This window comes from Drosophila pseudoobscura, chromosome X (assembly GCF_009870125.1).
Source record: "Drosophila pseudoobscura strain MV-25-SWS-2005 chromosome X, UCI_Dpse_MV25, whole genome shotgun sequence".
Lineage (NCBI taxonomy): Eukaryota > Metazoa > Arthropoda > Insecta > Diptera > Drosophilidae > Drosophila > Drosophila pseudoobscura.
Window position 1 is genome coordinate 27,834,224 of NC_046683.1, and position 23,888 is coordinate 27,858,111.

Here is a 23,888-nt window from a genome sequence, read left to right on the forward strand (position 1 = left end):
CACGTTGGTCATTTTGTTGCACTTTCACTAGGCCTTATTTAACCGCTGACTACTAACCAGATTTGGCTGGGCTGATTTGGCCCAATTTTTTTTTTAGTTGTTCGTACTTGCCAGGAGAAGTTTTTAGCGTAAGAAAGTTTTGGGAAAACACACTTGCGATCCCGTAAAAATTTATGATTTTATTTGTTTCCATTATGGAAAAAAATCTTAGGCAAAGGGGCAATTGTCATAATCGGAGATCGGTTTCAAACTTGCACACGTTGGCGCTGCACATTTACCACCTCAAATTCGACAAAATGTTACTGGAAGAAGACCAGTCGTAAATGTAGACTTGAATCGCGCTGCTTTCGGAAATTATTCCGCAATCGCCGACAAAGATCTTCTGATTGATTTCGGTTCATTTTCTGTGGTATGCCAGTATTGAAATGCATTGAGGTTTCAATCGGAAACCTCTGGCATATGCTGCGCTAGTGGCAAGGTGAAATTGCCCATTTTGATTCATCCGCTAGAGCCATTGTGTTCGTTTCCCTATGGAAATACAATCCAATGAAATCATTTCCTGCCGAATACACAAACATAACGACTTTATTGATGAACACGGCTGCAATCTCATTTATAAAGTAATGGAGTCTTATTATCATAGCTCGCAAACGACGGTCAACCCTTTTTCCCTTTGCTGTCTCGTCACTGACAAAACCGAAAAAGACCACGAAGACACGGTCTCTTACTGAGCAGAACACTTTTTGTCTCTTCGCTTGTGTTATGTGTTTCGGGTTTTGGGCACGATCGTGTCTCACAATAACAACTTATAGAGATACTTTGGTCAAGCGCTCACAGCAAAAGTGTCTTTAGATGAGCAGAACCAAAAAAGTGTCTGAGTAATTTGTTTTTTTCGTGTATATGTTTATTTATTCATGTTTTCCGCATCTTTTGGGCTATTGTATTGTAATATGTATATTTATTTGCAAAATTGGAAAACGAACATTTTCGTTTTGCTTTTCACTATTCATTTTAAGCTCCAATAGTCAAACCGTATAGAATTCACAAAAATTTATCGTTTGCCATAAGCATCGCACGTACAAGTACGCATACATACGCAAAAGACACTTTGTTCGTTTGCTCGCGATAAGATGCTCAGTGAAATACAGGAACAAAAGAGAATTGAAGAAATCGGTCTTTGCTTGAGCGAAGAGCGAGTTGAGCAAAAACAGATTTGATCGGGTCTTTTCAGTCCATTTTCTCAATGTGTCCATTAATGAGAGGTTTTTATCAGACACGCCGAAAGTGTCAACAGTTATTTGGGAGCTTTGATATATAGTGGCGAGCACATGTGGATACATGTTTATCACTTTTCACTTTTAAATCTTAAAATATGATATGATGTTTTATTTTAGGTTCTTTTTTTTAGTTATAATAAAAAAGACAATAATTTCAATTCAAAGAGATCCTTTTCCTTGAGAGAGTTTAATTTGTTCAAAAAAGAGCATGTATCCACTTTTGCACGTTTCAAATTTTTGTACTTTAATAATTTAAAAAAAAATTTGTTCCCAAGGGCCTTAGCTTTTATCATATTCCGAATAAGTATTGACATACTCGCGACTAAATTTAATAGGTGCTGGCAAGGTTTCATGCGCCACTCCGACTTCACGCGCTCCCAAAGACTCACCGAATCCTTTCGGTACAAACTCGTACTTTTCCAATGTTTTTTAAACAGAGCCCATGATTTTCAATGCTTTTCCATGCTTTATTGTTTCCTTGACCTGATGATTTTTCAGCTTTCCACTTGAGCTGTGCCAGTAGTATTTATTTTAAACTATTTAAACTGAAAACGGTTTATTTTGGTATATCTGACACAATTACCTTCTTACAATCTTCCGTGGTCCAGTTCCTATGCTCCTTGCTAAATATAAGATGCGCAGCCACTTTTCATCAGAGAGGGCAGGATTTTCTGGCTAACTGCCGGTGTCAGACCGATCGTACGCAGAGCGTCCACTCATGGAACGTTCTCCAATTTGTTACGCAATTGGATATTATTCTTATAATTAGACACTTTATGACGAATATCTTAGCACTTTAAATTGGATTAGTTTGATAACTCTACTGATCGCCGGTATCTTTCGTTAGCTCCCGGTACAACGTCTGTACTCTGAGCCGGGTTTCTGCGTGAGCTGCCTTCTGGTTCAGGCCGGCGTATATTTATACGCCTGTTGTTGCTGCGTCAGCGGCAGTCAGGGCCGCGCCTGGCCGGTAGCTTGGTCTGGAGTGGGGAAAATCCATGACCTGGTGTGGTTGGTCAGCGCTATGGAGTCGGCGCGTTTCGATCGGTGGCTATGTGTGGAGGGGGGTGTTGGTAAATAATATATGCGGGGTGTTGTACGAGGCGTTGTAGTTTAGTAAAGGGTTCTTATATTCATATGTCGGGGGAAGGAACCATCGCGGGAGTGTTCAGGTGGTTTTAAAGTCCCCGAGAATCGAGGTTTTTTTTTAGCATAGGCCAGCAGTTCCTGTGGCGTCCTCTTGGAGGCATCTTCAAGTGATGCCAGCACTGAGGCGCCGAGGTATCTCCTCCTTGCCCTTGAGAGAGCCGGACAGTTGCAGATGAGATGTTCCAGGGTTTCGCCACAGGTTCATCGCATTTCCTACAACTGTCTCTGTTGGTGATGCCTACCTTTGTTGCATGTTCAGCAGCCAGGCAATGACCTGTTAGTATTCCCACTAACAATCTACAGTCCTTTCGTGGTAGGTGCAGTAGGTAGTGGCTAAGTTTCTCATTGCGTTCCTTGCACATTATTTTCGAGGTTCTGCAGGTGGTGGTACTCCTCCATCTGCTTTCGGTTGGTGATCTGGCCTGCTTCTCTAGATCGCTTTGCAGCGTTCTAAGGGACACAGGCACGTTCTCGGTCCTCTTATTCTAAAGCCCGACGCCTTCCTTAGTACGTTCGCCGCCTCGTTTCCTTCGATGCCTTGGTGACTGGGAACCCAATAGATCCGCAGAGACTTTGTCGTGCTTAGGGTATGTAGTGCCTCCCAGCTCGCCAGGACACTTCTGGAACTAACCGCGAACGACTGCATGGATCTTATCGCATGGAATATGCTGAAATGGTCCGGTAGCTTATATGACAGCCTTATCTCAGGGTCTCTACAATATAGCCCCGCTCCTACTCGTTCGTCCATCTTGGAGCCGTCCGTATATATATTGAGGTGCTCAGTTTGGTCTCTACCGATTTTCCAGTCTTCAGGTCCCAAAGATGCGGTTGTTTTGACGTCGATGAGTCTTCAGGTCCCAAAGATGCGGTTGTTTTGACGTCGATGCTAGTTTGGGGGGTCATGCAATCAGTTGATCTGGTCATTTCCCTGCCAATTGAACTATGCCCGTATCCTTGTGGCGACAGATTTCCTGAAGCGATGAGGTAAGGTTCCAAGTAAGGTTTCGAGTGCTTTTGTTGGTGTTGACCTCAGCGCCCCTGTGATACAGAGCAAAGCCTGTCGCTGAGTCTTTTCCATAAGCTTATGATACGTTTTCTTTCCGGTAGCTTGCCACCACACTAAGACTCCATACAGCAGAGTTGGTCGTACCACCGAGATGTAAATCCAGTTCATCAGAGCAGGTGACAGGCCCCATGTGCTGCTGAGCATCTTCTTGGATGCATAAAGCGCAATGGTGGCCTTCTTCACCCTTTCCACTACATTGGGTCTCCATGCCAGCTTGCTGTCCAGTACTATGCCTAGGTATTTCACCTGTGATTTGGAGTCAGCCTAGTTTGGTCAATTTTCGTGGGGGTCCATATCGGTACCTTGTACCTCTTGGTAAAGAGGATGAGGTCCGTCTTGTCCGCGTTGATACTGAGTCCTACCTCTTCCGCCCACTCACGTATCTCCCTGAGTGTACGCTCCATTAAGGAGCTGACGGTCGATGGACATACACCCGTAATAAGTATGCTTAAGTCGTCTGCATAAGCTTTTATCTTTGGGGCCCTTCTTTCAAATCTCTTAATGAGGTCGTCGACCACCAAATTCCACAGTATTGGCGACAGGACTCCACCCTGAGGTGTGCCTCTATGTGCCGTCTTAACCATGGAAGCGGTGCCCCACTCCGATTGCACCAGTCTACAACTTAGGAGGTTTTTGATCCAAACGTTGATTGCTGGGTGTATGTTATTCGCTTCTAGGCGACTTGTTATTGCAGTTGTGGCCACGTTGTTGAATGCTCCGGAGATGTCAACAAATGCCTCCAGTGCATACTTTTTATTGCGAAGGGCGCTCTCGATGGTGGATGCTAGGGAATGTAGTACCGTCTCCACTGATTTCCCTTTGGTGTAGGCGTGTTGGTTTGTTGACATCATTCCTGATGTGTAAATCCAACAGCTTTTCTAGAGTTTTTAGGATAAAGGAGGTAAGGCTATCGGTCTGTAATCCTTGGGACTCACGTGGCTGCACTTTCCTGCCTTTGGGAGGAAGACGACTCTTGAGGTTCTCCATGGACAGGGATATAGCCCGTACTTAGGCATGCTGAGTATATTGCGTAGAGCCATGGGGTGATAACCTCTTTGGTCAACTGCATCATGGCTGGGAGTATCCCGTCCAGTCCTGGTGCTTTTATGGCCGCGAAGGAGTCTATGGCCCAGTGGATTCTCTTAGTGGTTAACAGACCTGTGGGAGGGGGGGGGGGGGGGGGGGGCGGTGCTGTTGACAGGTCCTGATGCTCCTTGGCGTCAGTGACCTCGGTGCATCCAGGGAAATACGCCTCCATTAGTGCTGTTAGGGCTTCTTTACTGCCCTCTATCCGCTGTCCGTTGTCTAGTTTTAGTTGACTCTGTACTGTGGGCTTCTTTGTAAGCAGCTTCCGGAGCCTAACGGTTTCGGGCACTTTATCGATGTTGGAGCAGAAGTTCCTCAACGAGTTCCTTTGTGCCTTACGTCTTGTAGCTCCTAAGTAGGATTTTATATCTTAAAGATCTTAAAGAATTCCTTGAGGTTGTTGTTTGGAGAGAGAGATCTCGGTTCCACCAGAATGGCTTGGACCTCTTCTTCGTTCTCGAGGCTTTGCACGATGCGTGGTAGGCGTTCAGTTACTCGTTGGATATGGTCTTAAGGGACTTCTCTATATCCTCCGCAGATTTCACTGAGCCCGGATTCGCGAGCTTCGAAGTAACTGTCTTTTTAAACTTTACCCGGTTTGTGTTCCGGGGGTTTCTATAGACTGTTATCTTCGAAGAGTGTTCGAATTCGCACTTGAACTGAATGTACTTATGGTCTGAGAAGGATGGTCTTTCGAGGACTCTCCAGTCAGATACCAAATTACTCTTTCCCGTGACGAGAGTTAGGTCTAGTACGTTTGACGAGGTGGGACCTACGCAGGTGTGTGCATCCTCTTGTATGCGTAAAGCGCAAACGTTATGTCGTCCGCATAAGCTGTTATTATTGGCCTTCCTTTTATATCTTCTGATGAGGTCGTCGACCACCAGATTCCACAGGAGGGGCGACAGGAATCCACCCTGGGGTGTGCCTCTGTGTGCCTCATTTACCATGGAAACGGTGCCCCACTCTGATTGCACCCGTCTGAAACCCAGGAGGTTCCTTATCCACAGGTTGATTGCTGGGTGTGTATTAGTCGCTACCAAGCGATTTGTTATTGCTTTCGTAGCCACGTTGTCAAACACTCCGGAGATGTCCACGAATACTCCCAGTGCATATTTTTTATTGTGAAGGGCTTTCTCAATGGTAGCTACTACCGAGTGTAGTGCAGTCTCCACCGATTTCCCTTCCCTCCTACCTCATTCCTGATGTGTAAGTCCAGCAACTTTTCTAGTGTTTGTAATATAAAGCAGGTAAGGCTTATCGGTCTATAGTCCTTGGGACTCGCATGGCAGCACTTTCCTGCCTTTGGGACAGGGATGTAGCCTGTACTTAGACAAGGTGTGAATATTGCGGAAAGCCATGGGGTAATCGCCGCTTTGGTTACCTGCATCATGGCTGAGAATACCCCGTTCAGTCCTGGTGCTTTTGTGCAAAGGAGTCTGTTGCCCAGTAGATGCGCTTAGTGGTTAATAGATCTGTTTGGGGTGTTTCTCCTCGGTTGCTAGGTCCTGGTGCTCTTTGGCATCAGCGACCTCGGTGCAGCCAGGGAAATTCTCCATTAGTGCTGTTAGGGCTTCATCACTGCCCTCTGGCCACTGTCCGTCGTCTAGCTTTAATTGGCTTTGTATGGTAGGCTGCTTAGAGAGCAGCTTCCGAAGCCGTGCGGTTTCTGGTACTTTCTCGATGTTGGAGAAGAAGGTCCTCCACGAGTTCCGTTGTGCTTTGCGTATTTTCTTCTTGTAGCTCCTAAGTGGGAGTCTGTATTCCTCATAGACGATCCCTTCGTTCGCTTGTTTGGTTGTGGTTGAGTTGCTTGAGGTTGTTCCTTTGAATAGAGAGATCCCGGTTCCACCAGAGTGGCTTGGACCTCTTCTTCATCCTCGAGGGTTTGCACGATGTGTGGTAGGCGTCCAGTAACGCGTTGGTTAGGGTCTCTAGAGACTTCTGTATGTCCTCCGCGGATTTCACTGTGCACGGACTCGCGAGCTTCGAAGTAACTGTCTTTTTAAACTTTTCCCAGTTTGTATTCCGGGGGTTTCTATAGACTGTTACCTTCGAAGAGAATTTGAAATAGCACTTAAACTGAATATACTTATGATCTGAGAAGGAAGGTCTTTCAAGGACTCTCCAGCCAGATACCATAGTACTGTTTCCCGTTGCAAGTGTTAGGTCTAGCACGTTGGATGAGGTCGGACCTAAGAAGGTGTGCTCCTCCCCAACGTTTGCTATATATAGATTAGCTGCTAGTATAAAGTACACATTGTGTCGTCCGTCCCGATTACGAGTTAATGGTTTTTGGTGCCGGCTTTTGTCACCAGACTTCTGAGTTTGTCGGGTGGTGCGGCTCTGTCATGAGCCATACGCTACCTTGCTTTTATGCAAGTTGAGCTGCAGCACTCTCAGCATCATGGGTGGCTGGCTCAATTGCAACTGACGTGTTGACTTGTAGCAGTCACATATCACAGAAGTCTGCATCCAAAACATCGTTGCTCTAGCTCTTATAGTCTTTGAGCACTAGGCGCTGAAGAGGACGGACAGACGGACAGACAGACATGGCTCAATCGACTCGGCTATTGATGCTGATCAAGAATATATATACTTTATGGGGTCGGAAACGATTCCTTCTGGACGTTACACACATCCACTTTTACCACAAATCTAGTATACCCCAATCCTCATTTTGAGTATCGGGTATAAAAACTGAGCAGAACTCTTTGTCTCTTCGCTTGTGTTATGTGTTTCGTGTTTTTGGTTGAGCCCGACACACGATCGTGTCCCACAATAACATATTAGAGAAATACTTTGGTCAAGCGCTCACAGCAGAACCAAAAAAGTGTCTGAGTAAATTGTTTTTAGTTTTTTTCGTGTATATGTATATTTATTCATGTTTTCCGCATCTTTTGGGCTATTGTATTGTAATATGTATATTTATTTGCAAAATTGGCAAACGAACATTTTCGTTTTGCTTTTCACTATTCATTTTAAGCTCCAATAGTCAAACCGTATAGAATTCACAAAAATTTATCGTTTGCCATAAGCATCGCACGTACAAGTACGCATACATACGCAAAAGACACTTTATTCGTTTGCTCGCGATAAGATGCTCAGTGAAATACAGGAACAAAAGAGAAGTGAAGAAATCGGTCTTTGCTTGAGCGAAGAGCGAGTTGAGCAAAAACAGAGTTGATCGGGTCTTTTCAGTCCATTTTCTCAATGTGTCCGTCAATGAGAGGTTTTTATCAGACACGCCGAAAGTGTCAACAGTTATTTGCGAGCTATGCTTATTATATCAATTAAAAATTCGTCTAATTTTCTTTTTTCGAAAATGTTTTGAAACATTTAGGTTTAAGCGCGAATCCACCATCGAGCTTGAGCTTTGTTCCCACCACCAAACGAAGATCAGATCTATTTTGTTGGTGATTCGGCAATTTAACTAGATAAGCGACAATAGAAACGCGTGTACAAGACTCATCGGTCATATGACCGATCCAAATTACATCCAAATTACCCATTCTGTCCTGGAGAGGGTGGCTATCATTTCGATATAAAGATAGTCCGTCCAACGACAGGTTTGTTTACAAATCATCTCTTCTTTTCCATTCTACAACTAAGTTCGAATACATATTTCAGGAATAGAAACGAATGTAAAGGACAGCTCAATGAATTTTTATCCGTGTCAATTGATGATTCGGTAAGACTTTAACAATCCTTTCGTGGGATATTGCCGGTTGCTTCAACAGTACTCCGTTGACATGTACGCAATGTTGGAAAAGAAGCGTCTCAATTTCATTCGTTTTAATCAGTCGAAGTTACTACATCCATTAGCGTGGCTAATGGCAAGGGTTAGGTTGTTGGTCTCCTGCCGCCATTTCGAGCGTGATTGCAAAAAAAGCAGGTTATTCAAGATTTCAACTTTTCCACAACCCTTGAACATTTCCTTGCAGTTGTTTCCAAAACTGCAATCTGTTAATGTTGGCATCCACCTGCAAGAAAATAAGCGGGGGTAAAGGGATCAAAATTGTGATCGCGCGAAAGAACGAAAGTTGAGAAGACGTTCAATTTGGGTTGAGCTCGAAACGCGGGAAAATACAGCCATAAGCCCAGAGCTCTTACTGTTGCGCTGCAAAGTGGTTCTGTGTGTAAAACTGATTCTTTCCGCTTTCGCTATATTTATTACTTGTTCGGATATTCCACCTTCTTCGGATATCTCTATTTATGAGCAGCACCCGAGCCCATCCGCTCACAATACCTGAAGACGCCTACCATCTTACTTTCAACTATAGGACCAACTGTATTGGATCGTTCGAGTAGGCTAATAACCTCATTAGGGATTTTCATTGGTCCGCTTTGTACTTGCTCACTGATGTCATAAAAGGCACAAACATTTTTTACAATGCTCTTGGTACATTTTTTGATTCTTGTGTCCCGCTTTCTTGTCCGATTAGATCTGGAAAACCCCCTTGGTTTACCAAAGAGTTATCCAGTCTAAAAAACTTAAAATCAAGACTTTATAAAAAATTTCAAGAAGTAGGTTCTCCTACTTCTCACTCTCGCTATGTAATAGCTCGGTCAAACTTTTCAGTTCTTAATGCTCAATGCTATAAGAACTACCTATCTCAATGCAGGATACGTTTTTCTCAGGACCCTAAACAGTTTTACTGCTTCGTAAACTGTAAGCGTAGAACGTCCGCACACTTATCCTCGCTATCATTTTGTAATACGTCGGCAAATAATGATTAGGCAATTGCCGATCTTTTTGCCCAATTTTTCCAATCGACCTATTCTGAGGAAAGCTACTCTGGTCATCCGTACCCATACGGTTTACCGAGGTCGAACGGCATTTTCAGTCCCTTGTTAAATTTTTCTATAATTCTTCTCCATAAACAAGGTAGCAAGTCTGACGCAAAAAATTATAGAGGTAAGCATAGCTATCCTAAAATGTTTGAGAAGGTTTTAACTCCGCACTTGCAACATCTCTGCAAGTCACTTATATCTCCAACTCAGAATGGATTTATAAGGCAGTAGCAGTGAGCTCTATACAGTGAGCAAAAAGAAATACACTTGTAACAGTAAGCTCTGCAGTGAAAAATTACAAATACTTTTGTAACAGTGAGAGATCTACAGTCAGTTCTCATAGTCTCTAAGATCTGTGGATGCTACAGGTGCTCCTCCTCTGCGTGGGTGGAAAGGGGTGGGGTAAAGTTTTGAAATATACTTGTGCAGGTTCGATATCATAGGAATGTGGATTACAAATTTGGTTGCTCTAGCTCGTATATTCTCTGAGATCTATGCGCTAATTTGCGCTAAGCAAAGCCGTTTATGATAGTGTGTGTTAGAGAGAGACAGGGCTAGAAAATGTGAAATTGTTTTCTTCATTCTGGCTATAAAAATGATACGATCCAATTCAGATTCTGCAGCATAAAAGATATGGTCATTCTCTACGATTCTGCGTTTTTTGTTTTCTCGTATCTTTGAAATCCATTTTTACCACAAATTCAATATAACCCAATACTCATTTTGAGTATCGGGTACTCAGGTATTAGGTATCAGAGCAATGTGCCAGACAAATGCTGAAAAGGGAATTAGTAAACACTGAAATTAGAGCGTTTGCAGCAACACCTAATAAGAGTCAGCGAGGAAGGAAGAACATTTATTCAGGGGTTGAGTGATAGCACTAACCATACAGTATATAAATGTGCCAGTTCATACTACGAAAGCGTCACACGATGGGTTACCAGTCTGAGAACCCCAGAGACTTCGGCTCTGGCGTTTAGGTACTGACGCGTCATCATGAGAGAACGCAGAGAAAACATGTGTTAGAACACACGCAATATGTTCACAGTGGACAAAAACTTCGTAAACGATATCGCAAACGAGAGTTACGCAAAACTCAGCCGTGTAAAAGTATCGAATTAAGATCTGAATTAAGATAAGTAAATTAATCACTAGTCGCTCAGTTTGTGGCAGTGAAAGTTTCACTGCTCAAAAACGGATATTTTGCGAGTCTTTTATGACATCTTTTGCGAGCCTTCCATGACATCTTTGGCGAGACTTTTGCGAGCCTTTTATGATATCTTTTGCGAGACTTTTGCAATATAGATTGCGAGACTTTTGCAATATAGATTGCGAGCCTTTTGCAAATTTTGTTGTTTGTTTTTAATAATTTTTAATTTAATATGTATTCATTTTAATTTTTAATTTGTATAGTACATACAATGAATAGATAATTAGATTAGTGAATTAAATTTAATTTAATCACAGAATGTGTAGATTTTTGTCTTTGTGATGTTTTATAATGCTCCCAAACTCAAATTTTGTGCACTATACTATACTATCAAATAAAGAATAATTTACTTAGCAATTTTTCCTTTTTATTGCACTATTAAACGGGGAGTAACGTTTACTTTCTTCCGCTGCGATTTTGCCAAGCCGCAGTTTTACATGTTCGTTAATGTTCTATTACGAGATCTGGCGTTTCTTGCGTTTGTTCCCGTTTTTGTGTCCGGTTGTGATAGTTTTGCGAGACATTGGTCGTCAGTCCGTCTGCGAGCATTTTGCGAGACTTCACCCGTACCTACATAGCTATTTTTATACCCGATACTCAAAATGAGTATTGGGGTATATTAGATTTGTGGTAAAAGTGGATGTGTGTAACGTCCAGAAGGAATCGTTTCCGACCCCATAAAGTATATATATTCTTGATCAGCATCAATAGCCGAGTCGATTGAGCCCTGTCTGTCTGTCTGTCCGTCTGTCCGTCCGTCCGTCTGTCCGTCCCCTTCAGCGCCTAGTGCTCAAAGACTATAAGAGCTAGAGCAACGATGTTTTGGATCCAGACTTCTGTGATATGTCACTGCTACAAAAATATTTTAAAACTTTGCCCCGCCCACTTCCGCCCCCACAAAGGACGAAAATCTGTGGCATCCACATTTTTAAAGATACGATAAAAACAGAATCAAGAAAACAATTTCATTCTTTCTCGCTCTGTCTCTCTCTAACACATAGGTTTCATGGTCGGTTTTGCCAATTGCAAAATATGAGTTCAAGGATCTCAGAACCCATTAGAGCTAGAGCAACCAAATTTGGTATCTACACTCCTGTGATATTGGACCTTGACCGTTTCGTGTCCAAATTTCGCCACACCCCCTTCCGCCCCCGCAAAGCATGCAAATCTGGGGATATTCACAAATCTCAGAGACTATTAAAGCTAGAGTAACCAAATTTAGTATCCGCACATCTGTTAGATCTCACCATAAAACGTATATCTCAAAATTTCGCCCCACCCCCTTCCGCCCCCACAAAGGACGAAAATCTGTTGCATCCACAATATTGAGGATACGCGAAAAATTAAAAACGCAGAATCATAGATAATATCTATCAGATCTGGATCAGATCAGATAATTTTTATAGCCAAAAGGAACAAATCAATTTGCAGTGGCTACGCAGCGCCCGACGTCACGCTCAGACTGATTTTCTGTCTCTCTCGCACGCACTCTTTGTCGTGTCGTTTAATATTAGCGGCGTCTGCCGGAGGAGAGCCATACTGACTAAATATCGGGTATAACTTGTAATGTGTCCCGGTGTTCTGGTGTGGTAGCTTTCGAGACGCATTCCACAAACTAGACAACTTGCATAGATGTTATGGTTAGCACTGTGTGGGATCTTTCGGCTAGGGCTCGTCGGATGGGGGGGATCTTTCAGTTGTTCCAGCTAAACACATACAAGAGATTCTGCTGCTAACCTGGCCGTTAGGTGTTATACAAATCAAATCAATAGTGCCATATGCATCGCCGCACGGAGTTAGGTCTTGTAATCTCCGCGTTTACCCACCGTACCATGTTAACTCTGCTCGCCTATTTCTTGTGTTAACCCTTAAACCTCTATATGTTCCCCCTTCCCAATATAGTTATAGTTATTCTACTCCAATTTCATGTTGATCAATCTTCAGTGTATTTTTATATTTTAACTCCACTCCAACTAACAACCATCCTCAGCATCACCTCAAATCTTCATAACATCTTATTTATCTACAGTTACAGCAACTTAATTCTAGGGGTTTTTTTATATATATAAAGAGGAGAAAAGTTTAGAAGAACAAATCAAATTATAAGCAAAGCGGTGTTTTTCTTACTTTTAGTGGTAGCTTACGTTTGGTTTTTCCATCGCTGCAACAGGCCTGTATGCATTGATGTGTCCTAGATTAGATTATAATGTACAAAATTTAAATGCAAAAAAAATAATAATAATAGCAATAGTAGCTACGGTTGAATTCAGTGTGTTTGTGTGTGTGTGTCAATCATTTTCCTTGAAGACATCCGATATGGATATGTCTGTGCCTATCCAGGCCACGACATAGAATTTCAGAGGCAACTGTATGTCCTCTGCCAAGGTTAAAAATAAGGTTGATCGCAAATTTCCGTTGTGCGGCAGAAGTTTGACCTCCGTTGGATAACTTTCGTCAATATTAAATTACACTGGAGAAACCGAGATCGACTGGCAAAGCTCAGACCCCTTTTGGGGCTTGAAACCGGGTTTATCTTTGGAGAATCACTGATTTTTCGGCTTTTGTGCACACTGATCTTAATTTTTGGGGCAGCTTGGCATGTGCACCCTACTTTCGACGATTTATAGATTTCAATTTTCCTTTTTTTTTCAGGCACGTGTATAACCTTTTATTCTTTTCTTTTCTTTTATCTCGCCGTACCACCAAACTGACCTTCCACAATTTAGTTCCATGGATCGAATGATCCAGCGCTTGAGCTTTGATTTTGTTTCTTCATCCCATTCTAAAGCACAAGGGCTAGATAACCCACCAAGATAACCCAAAGCTCGCTCTCCCTTCAAAAGCTTTCGCTTTATTCCCGTTTATTCCCTTGCATGCAGATAAGCTACAGCTCTGTGCACACAAATAAGTCCATCCAAATATGGGCCGTCACAAACTGTAGAGTTGCGGTGTCCGCAGCAACTCACAACGTTCTCCCTCCTTTCAATTATTTTTCAGTTTTCTGTCCATTTTTCACCCGTTTTAAGTCCGTTTGTGATAGTTTTTCGTAAATGCTCTTTTCTTAGTCCGTCTGCGAGACTTCACTCATCGCTCCCGGATCAGAAAATCAGTCTGAGCGTGACGTCGGGCGCTGCGTAGCCACTGCAAATTGATTTGTTCCCTTTGGCTATAAAAATGATCTGATCTGATCCAAATTCAGCAACCTGATAGATATGATCATTATCTATGATTCTGCGTCTTTAGTTTTCTCGTATCTTCAAAATTGTGGATGCAACAGATTTTCGTCCTTTGTGGCGGCGGAAGGGGGTGAGGCGAAATTTAGAGATATACGTTTTATAGTGAGATCTAACAGGAGTGCGGATACCAAACTTGGTTACTCTAGCGTTAATAGTCTCTGAGATTTGTGAAAAATTGATTTTCGTTTTCTGCGGGGGGTGGGGGTGTGGCGAAATTTTGAAACAAATTCGTCTCGGTCCGATATCTTAGGAGTGTGGATACCAAATTTGGTTACTCTAGCTTTTATAGTCTCTGAGATCTAGGCGCTAATGTTTTACTCTCAGCAAAGCCGCTCAGCAAATGCTACGTGTGTGTTAGAGAGAGACAGGGCTAGAAAAAATGAAATTGTTTTCTTGATGCTGGCTATAATAATAATACGATCAATTCAGATTCTGCAGTCTAAAAGATATGGTCATTCTCTACGATTTTGCGTTTTCGGTTTTATCGTATCTTAAAAAATGTGGATGCCACAGATTTTCGTCCTTTGTGGGGGCGGAAGTGGGCGGGGCGAAGTTTTGAAATATTTTTGTAGCAGTGACATATCACAGAAGTCTGGATCCAAAAAATCGTTGCTCTACCTCTTATAGTCGTTGAGCACTAGGCGCTGAAGGGGACGGACAGACGGACGGACAGACAGACAGGGCTTAATCGACTCGGCTATTGATGCTGATCAAGAATATATATACTTTACGGGGTCGGAAACGATTCCTTCTGGACGTTGCACACATCCATTTTCACCACAAATCTAATATACCCCAATACTCATTTTGAGTATGGAGTATAATTAAAAATATGAGACATACAATAAATTAAATTATATTCATGGAATTTCTTACAACATTATGGAGCCGATGTGCGTAACCAGGAACTAATACCTGAGAGGAGTCCAAGACGGATACCGAAACTTTATACAAGTTTCCATTTGATAACCATTTAAAATTATAATTTAATTAAATGAATTATTTAATATAGATTCTTACACAGTTCTAAGACATAATTATTTTTTTTTTAGATTGGACGCGTGAAGCCGTTTCTAAGGCTGAAATTTTACGTTTGATTTATCAGGGACGTTTTCTTCATTGCAATGTAACGTTAGGAGCGCTGGGACTTCCATTAGGCAAGACGACTGTTATGCATTTAGTGCCTCGTGATAATTTGCCTGAACCCAATTCGCAAGGTGAGTTTAATATGATACGTTATTTGGGATGTATTTTTTTGTTTATTATTAATACAGTACAAAATACATTAGAGATCGACGCGGAAATCCTTTTTAAAGCTCGGCCCGGCTCTTGCACTTTAGAATTAATTATAATTTTCCAATCAAAAAGAATTAGTTGAAAAAATTATAAATAACGAGGGGGAACGTTGCGACTTGCTGCGGAGACCGCAACTCTACATTTATACCCGATACTTAGTCAGTATGGCTCTCCTCCGTCAGACGTCGCTATTATTAAAAGACACGACACAGAGTGCGTGCGAGAGAGACAGAAAATCAGTCTGAGCGTGACGTCAGGCGCTGCGTAGCCACTGCAAATTGATTTGTTCCTCTTGGCTATACAAATTATCCGATCTGATCCAGATTCAGCAACCGGATAGATATGGGAATTCTCTATGATTGTGCGTTTTTAGTGATCTCGAATCTGCAATATTGTGGATGCAACAGATTTTCGTCCTTTGTGGGGGCGGAAGGGGGTGGGGCAAAATTCTGAGATATACGTTTTATAGTGAGAGCTAACAGGAGTGCGGATACCAAATGTGGTTACTCTATCGCTTATAGTCTCTGAGATTTGTGAATATCCCCAGATTTTCGTCCTTTGCGGGGGCGTGGCGAAATTTTGAAACAAATTCGTTAAGGTCCGATATCTCAGGAGTGTGAATCAAAAACTTGGTTGCTCTAGCTTTTATAGTCTCTGAGATCTAGGCGCTAATGTTTTACTCTCAGCAAATGCTACGTGTGTGTTAGAGAGAGACATCGATCCAATTCAGACTCTGTAGTCTAAAAGATATGGTCAGTCTCTATGATTCTGCGTTTCTGGTTTGTTCGTATCTTTAAAATTGTGGATGCCACAGATTTTCGTCTTTTGTGGGAGCGCAAGTGGGCGGGGCGAAGTTGTGAAATATTTTTGGAGCAGTGACATATCACAGAAGTCTGGATTCAAAACATCGTTGCTCTAGCTCTTATAGTCTTTGAGCATTAGGCGCTGAAGGGGACGGACAGACGGACGGACGGACAGACAGACAGGGCTCAATCGACTCGGCTATTGATGCTGATCAAGAATATATATACCTTATGGGGTCGGAAACGCTAACTTCTGGACGTTACACACATCCATTTTCACCACAAATCTAACACACATTTTGATTATCGGGTATAAAAATTGATTTTGATTTTTTAAAAACTACAATTCCGAAACTTTCATTTAAAAAATCAAAAATAAAACTTAAATTGATTATCATTATCATCAAACAAGTGGTGAATTACCATACATTTTTGAGCTATAATTCAAATACCTTTCAAATGTTGCATCGAGGAGGAGGAATAATAAGGATCCTACTAATTTATATTATATTCAATTATTTCTTGCACATTATTTTGCAGTACTATATGTAGTATTTACTAGCAAGCAAAATATTAATTGTTAAGACCACAATCTTATTTTCACTATAATAGTTTAATAATTTCACAAATTATTGACTTTAAACGCGTTCCAATTTTTATTGTATGTAATTTGTATGTGGATAGTGGCAAAAGATGCCAGAGCCTTCCACAATATAAGTTAAGCGATTTATACACTAAGTTGCAGCGAGCTAGCCCATCCAATTGGCTATAAAAAGCAGTAACTAAAAGTAACTGACAGCATGATGCTAAGCGAGCAACGGTAATGGTACGATTTCGTTACGCTAGCTCAGTGCAATGACCAAAAAGGTACTTAAAATAAATTGATATGCAATAGAAGGGAAAGTACAAAAATGTACTCCCTCCCGTGGGAGGATCCATGCATGCCCACTGCCCACCCTCTGCAGCAGGCTGTTTATCACAATGCAGTCAGCCACCTGCTCTTTTGTCCCGAAACTCTTTAGAGCTCGCCGATTAGCAATTTTGGTATCTAAACATTATTGTAGAATCGTTTCTTAAGCTAATCTAGCGCGATGGGATAGCTGGCCTGGCCCAATTCTAGTGATTCTAGTAATGAACATGGTTACGATTTCTACTAATCGTACGAGTAGAAAAGCAAATTATCAGATCCTACTGATCACCTCTTAGACCACTAGGGCTATTGGGGTTGATTCCTTAAACCCCCACGTAACTTCCCTAGCGCCGTGCGTAATCTACACTAAGATTTTTGTGTTGATGGTGGCTTCTTTTGACCTACCGGACGTGCGTAACCATTGGACCGGTTGTAAGGCGACATCAAAAATGCCCACTCGAGTTATTTTTACTGGAGGAAGGATTTCTACACAAATAAATTTTCAGATATTGAGTTATTGATAAGTACTGGTTTTATTTAGTAAAAATGTGCGGTTTATAAACAGTTTTTGATGCTTAGAATGTTTACTTAGGTCTGAAGATATCCTATGGGTTATTACCCATACTATGCATTTTCTAATCATTCATTCATAGATGCATCCTGCTGCCTGTTGCAAATTTGCTTAGGTCAGCAGTACATTTCGCTCAAAGTATTGGCGTCTTATGGCTTACTATTTACTTAGGTCTACTCGTACCATTAGTAAAAATCATAACCTTGGTCATTTGTGAACAACTTGTTTTAGAGACGTAGAGATTAATAGCATTAATAATAAACTTAAAAAGTTTTAAATGATCTACACAATTGATCGCAGCATTCGAAGTGGATAACGCGTGAACCCTTACTTGTGCGCAACCGCCAATCTGAATAACCATGGTTTTACGCGAATTAGCCAACGACATATTGTTTGTTATAATTGTTTATGTTTTTTATCACTTCAGGGGAATGAGCTATTGAGCTTCTTCAGTAGCGTAGATTCGATTGCGATAAAGTATAGTATTTAAATATTTTTTATTTTCGTGGATGCTGATGGGGTCCTTTAATGAGAAACTTACTAAGAACCCGATGTCGTGTTTAAGCGATACAAAACAAGGGTGAAATACGGTCTATAGCCATTTGTAATAATAGGTAGACAGGCCACTGTGTCAGACGACGGAACTTGCGATTGCGGTGATGATCGATTGAGATGTGTTTTCTGAACCTATCTAGGCGCAAGAGCCTATAATGATCTCCAGTAGAGCCCTCCCTCTCGCATTTGTCGTCACGCTTTCCCACTCCTCAGCCCACGCATTAAAATCACCACCGATGGCTACTGGGTGACGTCCTCTAGCATCCGCCGCTAAGTTGTCTAGAATACCTGCAAATTCGGAGAGCAACAGGCTTGGGGCGAGGTAAACGCTGTAAACCCAGACTCTTCCAACTTTAGCACGTACAAAACCAACGTCAGAGCTTTTGAAGGAAAGCTGCAATGATGTGCACCGCATAGCCATATCGCGGCCTTTTTGGTGGCATCCAGGATGAATCCAGGAGACTCCCTATTTTGGTATGGCTCGTTGAGGATGGCGAGGTCAATTGCCATTTTCCCACGGTTTGGCTCAGCAGGTCTTGAGCCGCAGCGCAGTAGTTGAGGTTGAGCTGTATAACCTTCATTATTGGGGTGGCAAGTTGGACGCACCCCTGTCTGCTCTGCATCGCCTGCTACACGCGTAGTGATTCCTCTCGTTGCTGTTGTTAGCAGGGCAGATGAAACACCATAGATCGCTCTGAAAGGTTGCCGCCTTGTGACCGTTCTGCGGCAGCATCCGGTGCGATGTACCGCGTTCTTGCACTTGATTACTAGATGCCCAAACTCCAGACATTTATAGCATCGTCTCCCGGATCCTACAGCTTGTCCAGCAGACTTTTAGTTTCCCAGTTCCAGCAGGGCTCTTGCCTGCACGGGCGTCAGGCACACTACTGCCAGTTGTGTACCAGCAAAAGACGGACTCAAGCGTTTAATGGCGCTGCTGTCTACGCTGGGTGCGTCTATTGTTGCAGCTATCGCTGCTGCGATGTCCTCCTTCGTGACCAGGCTGTCAAGATCCTTGACCTCCACGCAGAATTCTTCTGTTTTTCTCTTCAGTTCCGCGCTGATGTCCTTGAGCTTAGCCGTGTTGCTTTTGCTCGCGCCGTTGAGCTCGAGCAACAGCTCGCTCTTTGCCGCCCACCGGATTTTGTTCACATTTTCCACCACTTCCGTGAGCTTACCGTCCTGGCGCCTGGTGACCATTCGAAGGATGATGCTGTGAGCTGTGTAAGCTCACCCTGGGGTTGGATAATTATCGCGTCCGGTCTTGGCTCGAGCTCACGGGGCTCCCTTTTTTCTTTCCCTCGGTTGCCGCTTGAGCTGTTTTTTTTTTAGCGGCTGCGATGGCACCATGGTCCACCGCTCCTGAGGGGGATTTTTATACCCGATACTCAAAATGAGTATTGGGGTATATTAGATTTGTGGTAAAAGTGGATGTGTGTAACGTCCAGAAGGACTCGTTTCCGACCCCATAAAGTATATATATTCATGATCAGCATCAATAGCCGAGTCGATTGAGCCATGTCTGTCTGTCCGTCCCCTTCAGCGCCTAGTGCTCAAAGACTATAAGAGCTAGAGCAACTATGTTTTGGATCCAGACTTCTGTGATATGTCACTGCTACAAAAATATTTCAAAACTTCGCCCCGCCCACTTCCGCCACCACAAAGGACGAAAATCTGTGGCATCCACACTTTTAATGATACGATAAAACCAAAAACGCAGAGGATCTTCTAGAGTGCAAAATCTGAACCAGATCGTATAATTATTATAGCCAGAATCAAGAAAACAATTTCATTTTTTCTCGCTCTGTCTCTCTCTAACACACAGGTTTCATGGTCGGTTTTGCCAATTGCAAAATATGAGTTCAAGTATCTCAGAACCCATAAGAGCCAGAGCAACCAAATTTGGTATCAACACTCCTGTGATATCGGACCTTGACCATTTTGTGTCAAAATTTCGCCACACCCCCTTCCGCCCCCGCAAAGAACGAAAATCTGGGGCAACCACAAATCTCAGAGACTGTTAAGGCTATAGTAACGAAATTTGGTATCCGCACTTCTGTTAGATCTCACTATAAAACGTATATCTCAGAATTTCGCCCCACCCCCATCCGCCCCCACAAAGGACGAAAATCTGTTGCATCCACAATATTGCAGATTCGAGAAAACTAAAAACGCAGAATCATAGAGAATGACCATATCTATTTAGTTGCTGAATTTGGATCATATCGGATAATTTTTATAGCCGAAAAGAAAAAAAAATTTTTCAGTGGCTACGCATACTCAAATAGTAGCGGTCGACCTTTTCCTGGTGTGCAGCTTGTCGAAGTTTTTGACCACAAGCGCCTGTAGGGCATCCACGTTGTCAACTTGCCGCTGATCGTTCATCCTCTTGACCAGCTCATTAGCCCGAGTACCCAGGTTTTTAAGAAGCTCTAATTGGTGAGAGTGCATTCGCTCCTTCTCCTTGCCATCCGGTCCGAACTGGAATATTCTCGAGCCATGAGCTTTCGCAGGTGCCTACGGAGGTGGGGATTTAGTAAGGGCGTGTCGCTTACCGAAGACTGCTTCCTCAGTCGTCTTCTCTGTCTGTGTATGTGGTGCGTGTGCTGTGTTTTCCATGTAGTAAGGATCTCCACTCGAGATCGTTATCCCTGGCTGCAGTGCGTAGTCACCGTCGGTCTGCGCGTGTCTGTAGCTATGTGTGGAGAGTGTGTTCTTAAAGTTCGGAGTATAAGTATAAATATTTTGGTGTTATATTTAAGTGGGGTAATAATGTGTTACTCTACGTCGGGAGAGGCGCTGTAGCGAACCCTTTGCACCCTCCCCCTTCTGCACCGAAGAGAGTGACAAAGACTCGTTCATCGGGGTGGGCGCGGTAGCGGTGGCGCCACCACCAGCTGTCGAATAGGATTCGCCCCTGTGGTTCCAGCCGTTCAGTTGGTCGACCAGTTCGTCAATGATCCGCCGCATGGCTGGGTTTTTCGGGTAGTACCGCTGGGTCGGTTGTCCCTCATGACGATGGTGTGTTCCGTGAGATCCGTCGTCCCTCGAAGGCCTGCGAGTGTCGGCACTTCATCGTCCAGGAACTTTTGTATCTGGGTCGCAAGGTTGATCGGGGTTCTCGGGGAGGATCGTCGTGTCGAGTGCGCTTGTTGGTTCGACTTCACTAGGGTATTCGCTTATGTGGACGATGTGTTAGGTGCATCGCGCCTCCAATTGGCGCCTCGTGTGGCGGTGGTCACCTTACCCGGTTCCTGCCTGGAAGGACGAGGGGGTATCGGGTCGGTCTCTATCATTTTCGTTGCAGTCGTGGGCCGGGTCGGGTGGCGGTCGGAGCTGGTACCTCGAGCGCTTGGCTGCTGCGTGGTGGTTGTTGTTGATAGGGCCGGGTTGTCTTCTGGAGGGCCGTCCTGAGTTGCTTGCCTTCGTTGGTGGAACCAGTCGGGAGACTGGCTCGCTTTCTTTGTTGCTTTGCATGGGCTCGAGTTTTCTTGAGTGGGCCTGGAGCTCGTGTGCCTCGTCATGGCCGTGGGTTCCATGTTCCTTGTTTCTTGCGTGCGTGTCTCGTGCCGAGTCGGGGCTCCTTAAGTGTCACCTTGACTGGCGGTGATCACCGACGTGTTTCAGACGGGGCGTTAGTGGTCTTGGTCCATCTCCAAGCTCGTGGTGCCACACTGTATTGTGGTTTCGATGACACAAAGAAAATCAATCCCCACGGTGACTTACTCTAGCATGTTTGGCAGTACTAAGAGCGGTAACTGTGCCTCCCGCTCATCTAGTCGGATCCGTTCCAGCAAGATCGGAGTTAACTCGCGTGCCCACTTGTCGGCTAGCCGTATCTGGACGCGCACCTCTCGAAGGTCGTTGCTGTGGTCTAGTTGGCGGGCGAGATCAGCATTGATGAAGCTTCGGGACGCGCCGGTGTCGACCGTGGCTTTCGTGCGCTGTCCTCCGATGGTCACTCTCGACACTATCCGGCCGTTTTGTTCTTGTATCGGGTTCTTTAGTTCGATGTCTGAGGAAGCGCTGTGCCCGGCCGTTCCCGTGTCAGCCGGGGATGCGAATCGTTTCCCGACGGGTCTCGGCGGCAACAATCCACGGTCCGTATTCCGCGCTTACCGCATTCCCAACAGAAGAGGATGGAAGGGTTAGCGCAGTCGCGAGAAACATGTCCAACTTCCCCACAACGTCGACAGGCCGCGTGTGGAGAAACATGTCCAACTTCCCCACAACGTCGACAGGCCGCGTGTGGGTTGGCGATGGGCGTGGTGATCATCCGATGCGTAGCTTCCTGTGCTGGAGTACTGGCTTGGTGTGGTCTCCTTGCGGGCTGTGGGGCGTTCTAGTGGGGTTTTCGAAAGGGGGCTCGATTTGTACCGCCTTTGTTTGGCGCCTGTTGTGCCGTTGGCTGCGCGTATCGTGGGGTTTGTCGAGGGGGGATGTTCGTTGCTGGGATGTTTCGCTCCTGTATACTCTCAAACTCTGGTCAACATCGTCAGTTGCGCCAGACTTCGCAGTTCGTGTCTTCGCACATATATCTGATACGCCGGGAGGATGTTGTCATAGAAATCTTTGAACGCCGCCTGTTTGAGGTCTTTAATCTGGTCTTCCAATTGCTAGAAGTACCGGGGAGGCAGGAAAAAGGCTAGAACCACCTGGCGGAAATCGTTACAAGAGGCGCTCAATCTATTCCTAGCTTCGCGCACGACGGGCCCTTCGACTAGTTCGGCGAAATTCCTTCGCAAATCTTCCACGTTGCCTTCGCAGCTGAACCCGAATTATCGTCGGCTCGTTGCGCAACGCGCACCGCTGGAAGTGCGCTAGTTCGGGGTTTTTTTTTCTGCGTTGTTTCCCGGTTCTCTGGCTGATGCGGGTTTTTAGTCCACAAACCCATCGTCGACGTCACCGTAGGGCCCTGCTCGGGCGCCAATTGTGATAGAACTATTTCAAGCTACGTATGGCGAACAAAATAAGTATTTTGGTGGGATATTTTAATGGGGTAATAATGTTACTCTACGTCGGGAGTGGCGTTGTAGCGAACCCTTTTATGTTCGTTATATTTTGATCCAAAAGGTTTAAATAAATTTTCTGAGCCGTAACTACTGACTTTGAGCTATTGAAAGAATTAAAAGCTAGAACTATGCACTGCTTGCTTCGTTCCCTCAACTAGTCCTCTTAGTTTTGATTTTTTGTTTTTAAATTAAAAAAAAAAAAAAAAATTAATGATATATGTAGAATACACTGTGAAAGCAATGCTCACCGAAATCAATAGTGAGAAATTATTTTTAGAATCATAGAAATTCTACAGCCAAACAAAATTTGAATGAATTTTCCAAATTTCTGGTTGTAAACGAAACAAAAAAGAGAAATATTAATATATTAATATTTGGCCACTCCTAATTCTACCGATATTGACATTTTACATTTTGGAACATGCTATTAACCTTAAGCTTTTACAAATTCCTGTTAGCTCGGCAACTAGCGAATGTAATTATTCCACATCGGAAAACATTCTGTTAAGCACTAGTTTTGATAAAATTATATTCCTATATATATAAGAATACATATGTGAATAGATTTCGCCGAAAGAATTTTATCTCCGTTTTTAACCATTCTCAAAATTGACACATCTGACACCAGTTGTTACGTTTTTACAGTTCGTATTCCGGATTGAGAACGGAGTCAGAAAGATAGTTTCTATTTAAACGGACAGACTTTATTTTCTACAAATTCTAGCCTTGACTGACTATTTTCAATATAATCGGAAATTATAGCTGTAGAAAGGTAATATTTAGTGAGGCATTCAATTTGTATTTAAAATAGCATACAGCACGCGTTGGTATTTACGGGACCATCGATACACTCGGCGGAAAATACCAATAGTAAGATATCGGATAAGAAACATGGATAGTGAAGTAAGGTCACTTTGTAAATG

At 43.5% G+C, this 23,888-nt stretch overlaps 1 protein-coding gene across 9 annotated transcripts in view; it reads left to right on the plus strand.

The window, feature by feature from the left end:
- The window catches only part of UBL3 (ubiquitin like 3), a 137,088-nt gene that overhangs the window by 66,125 nt on the left and 47,075 nt on the right, over positions 1-23,888 (plus strand). For all 9 annotated transcript variants that reach the window (XM_033384005.1, XM_033384008.1, XM_033384011.1 and 6 more), the window contains exon 4: positions 14,871-15,035. In XM_033384005.1, coding sequence (XP_033239896.1) covers positions 14,871-15,035 — 165 coding nt within the window. The remainder of the gene's footprint in view (positions 1-14,870; positions 15,036-23,888) is intronic.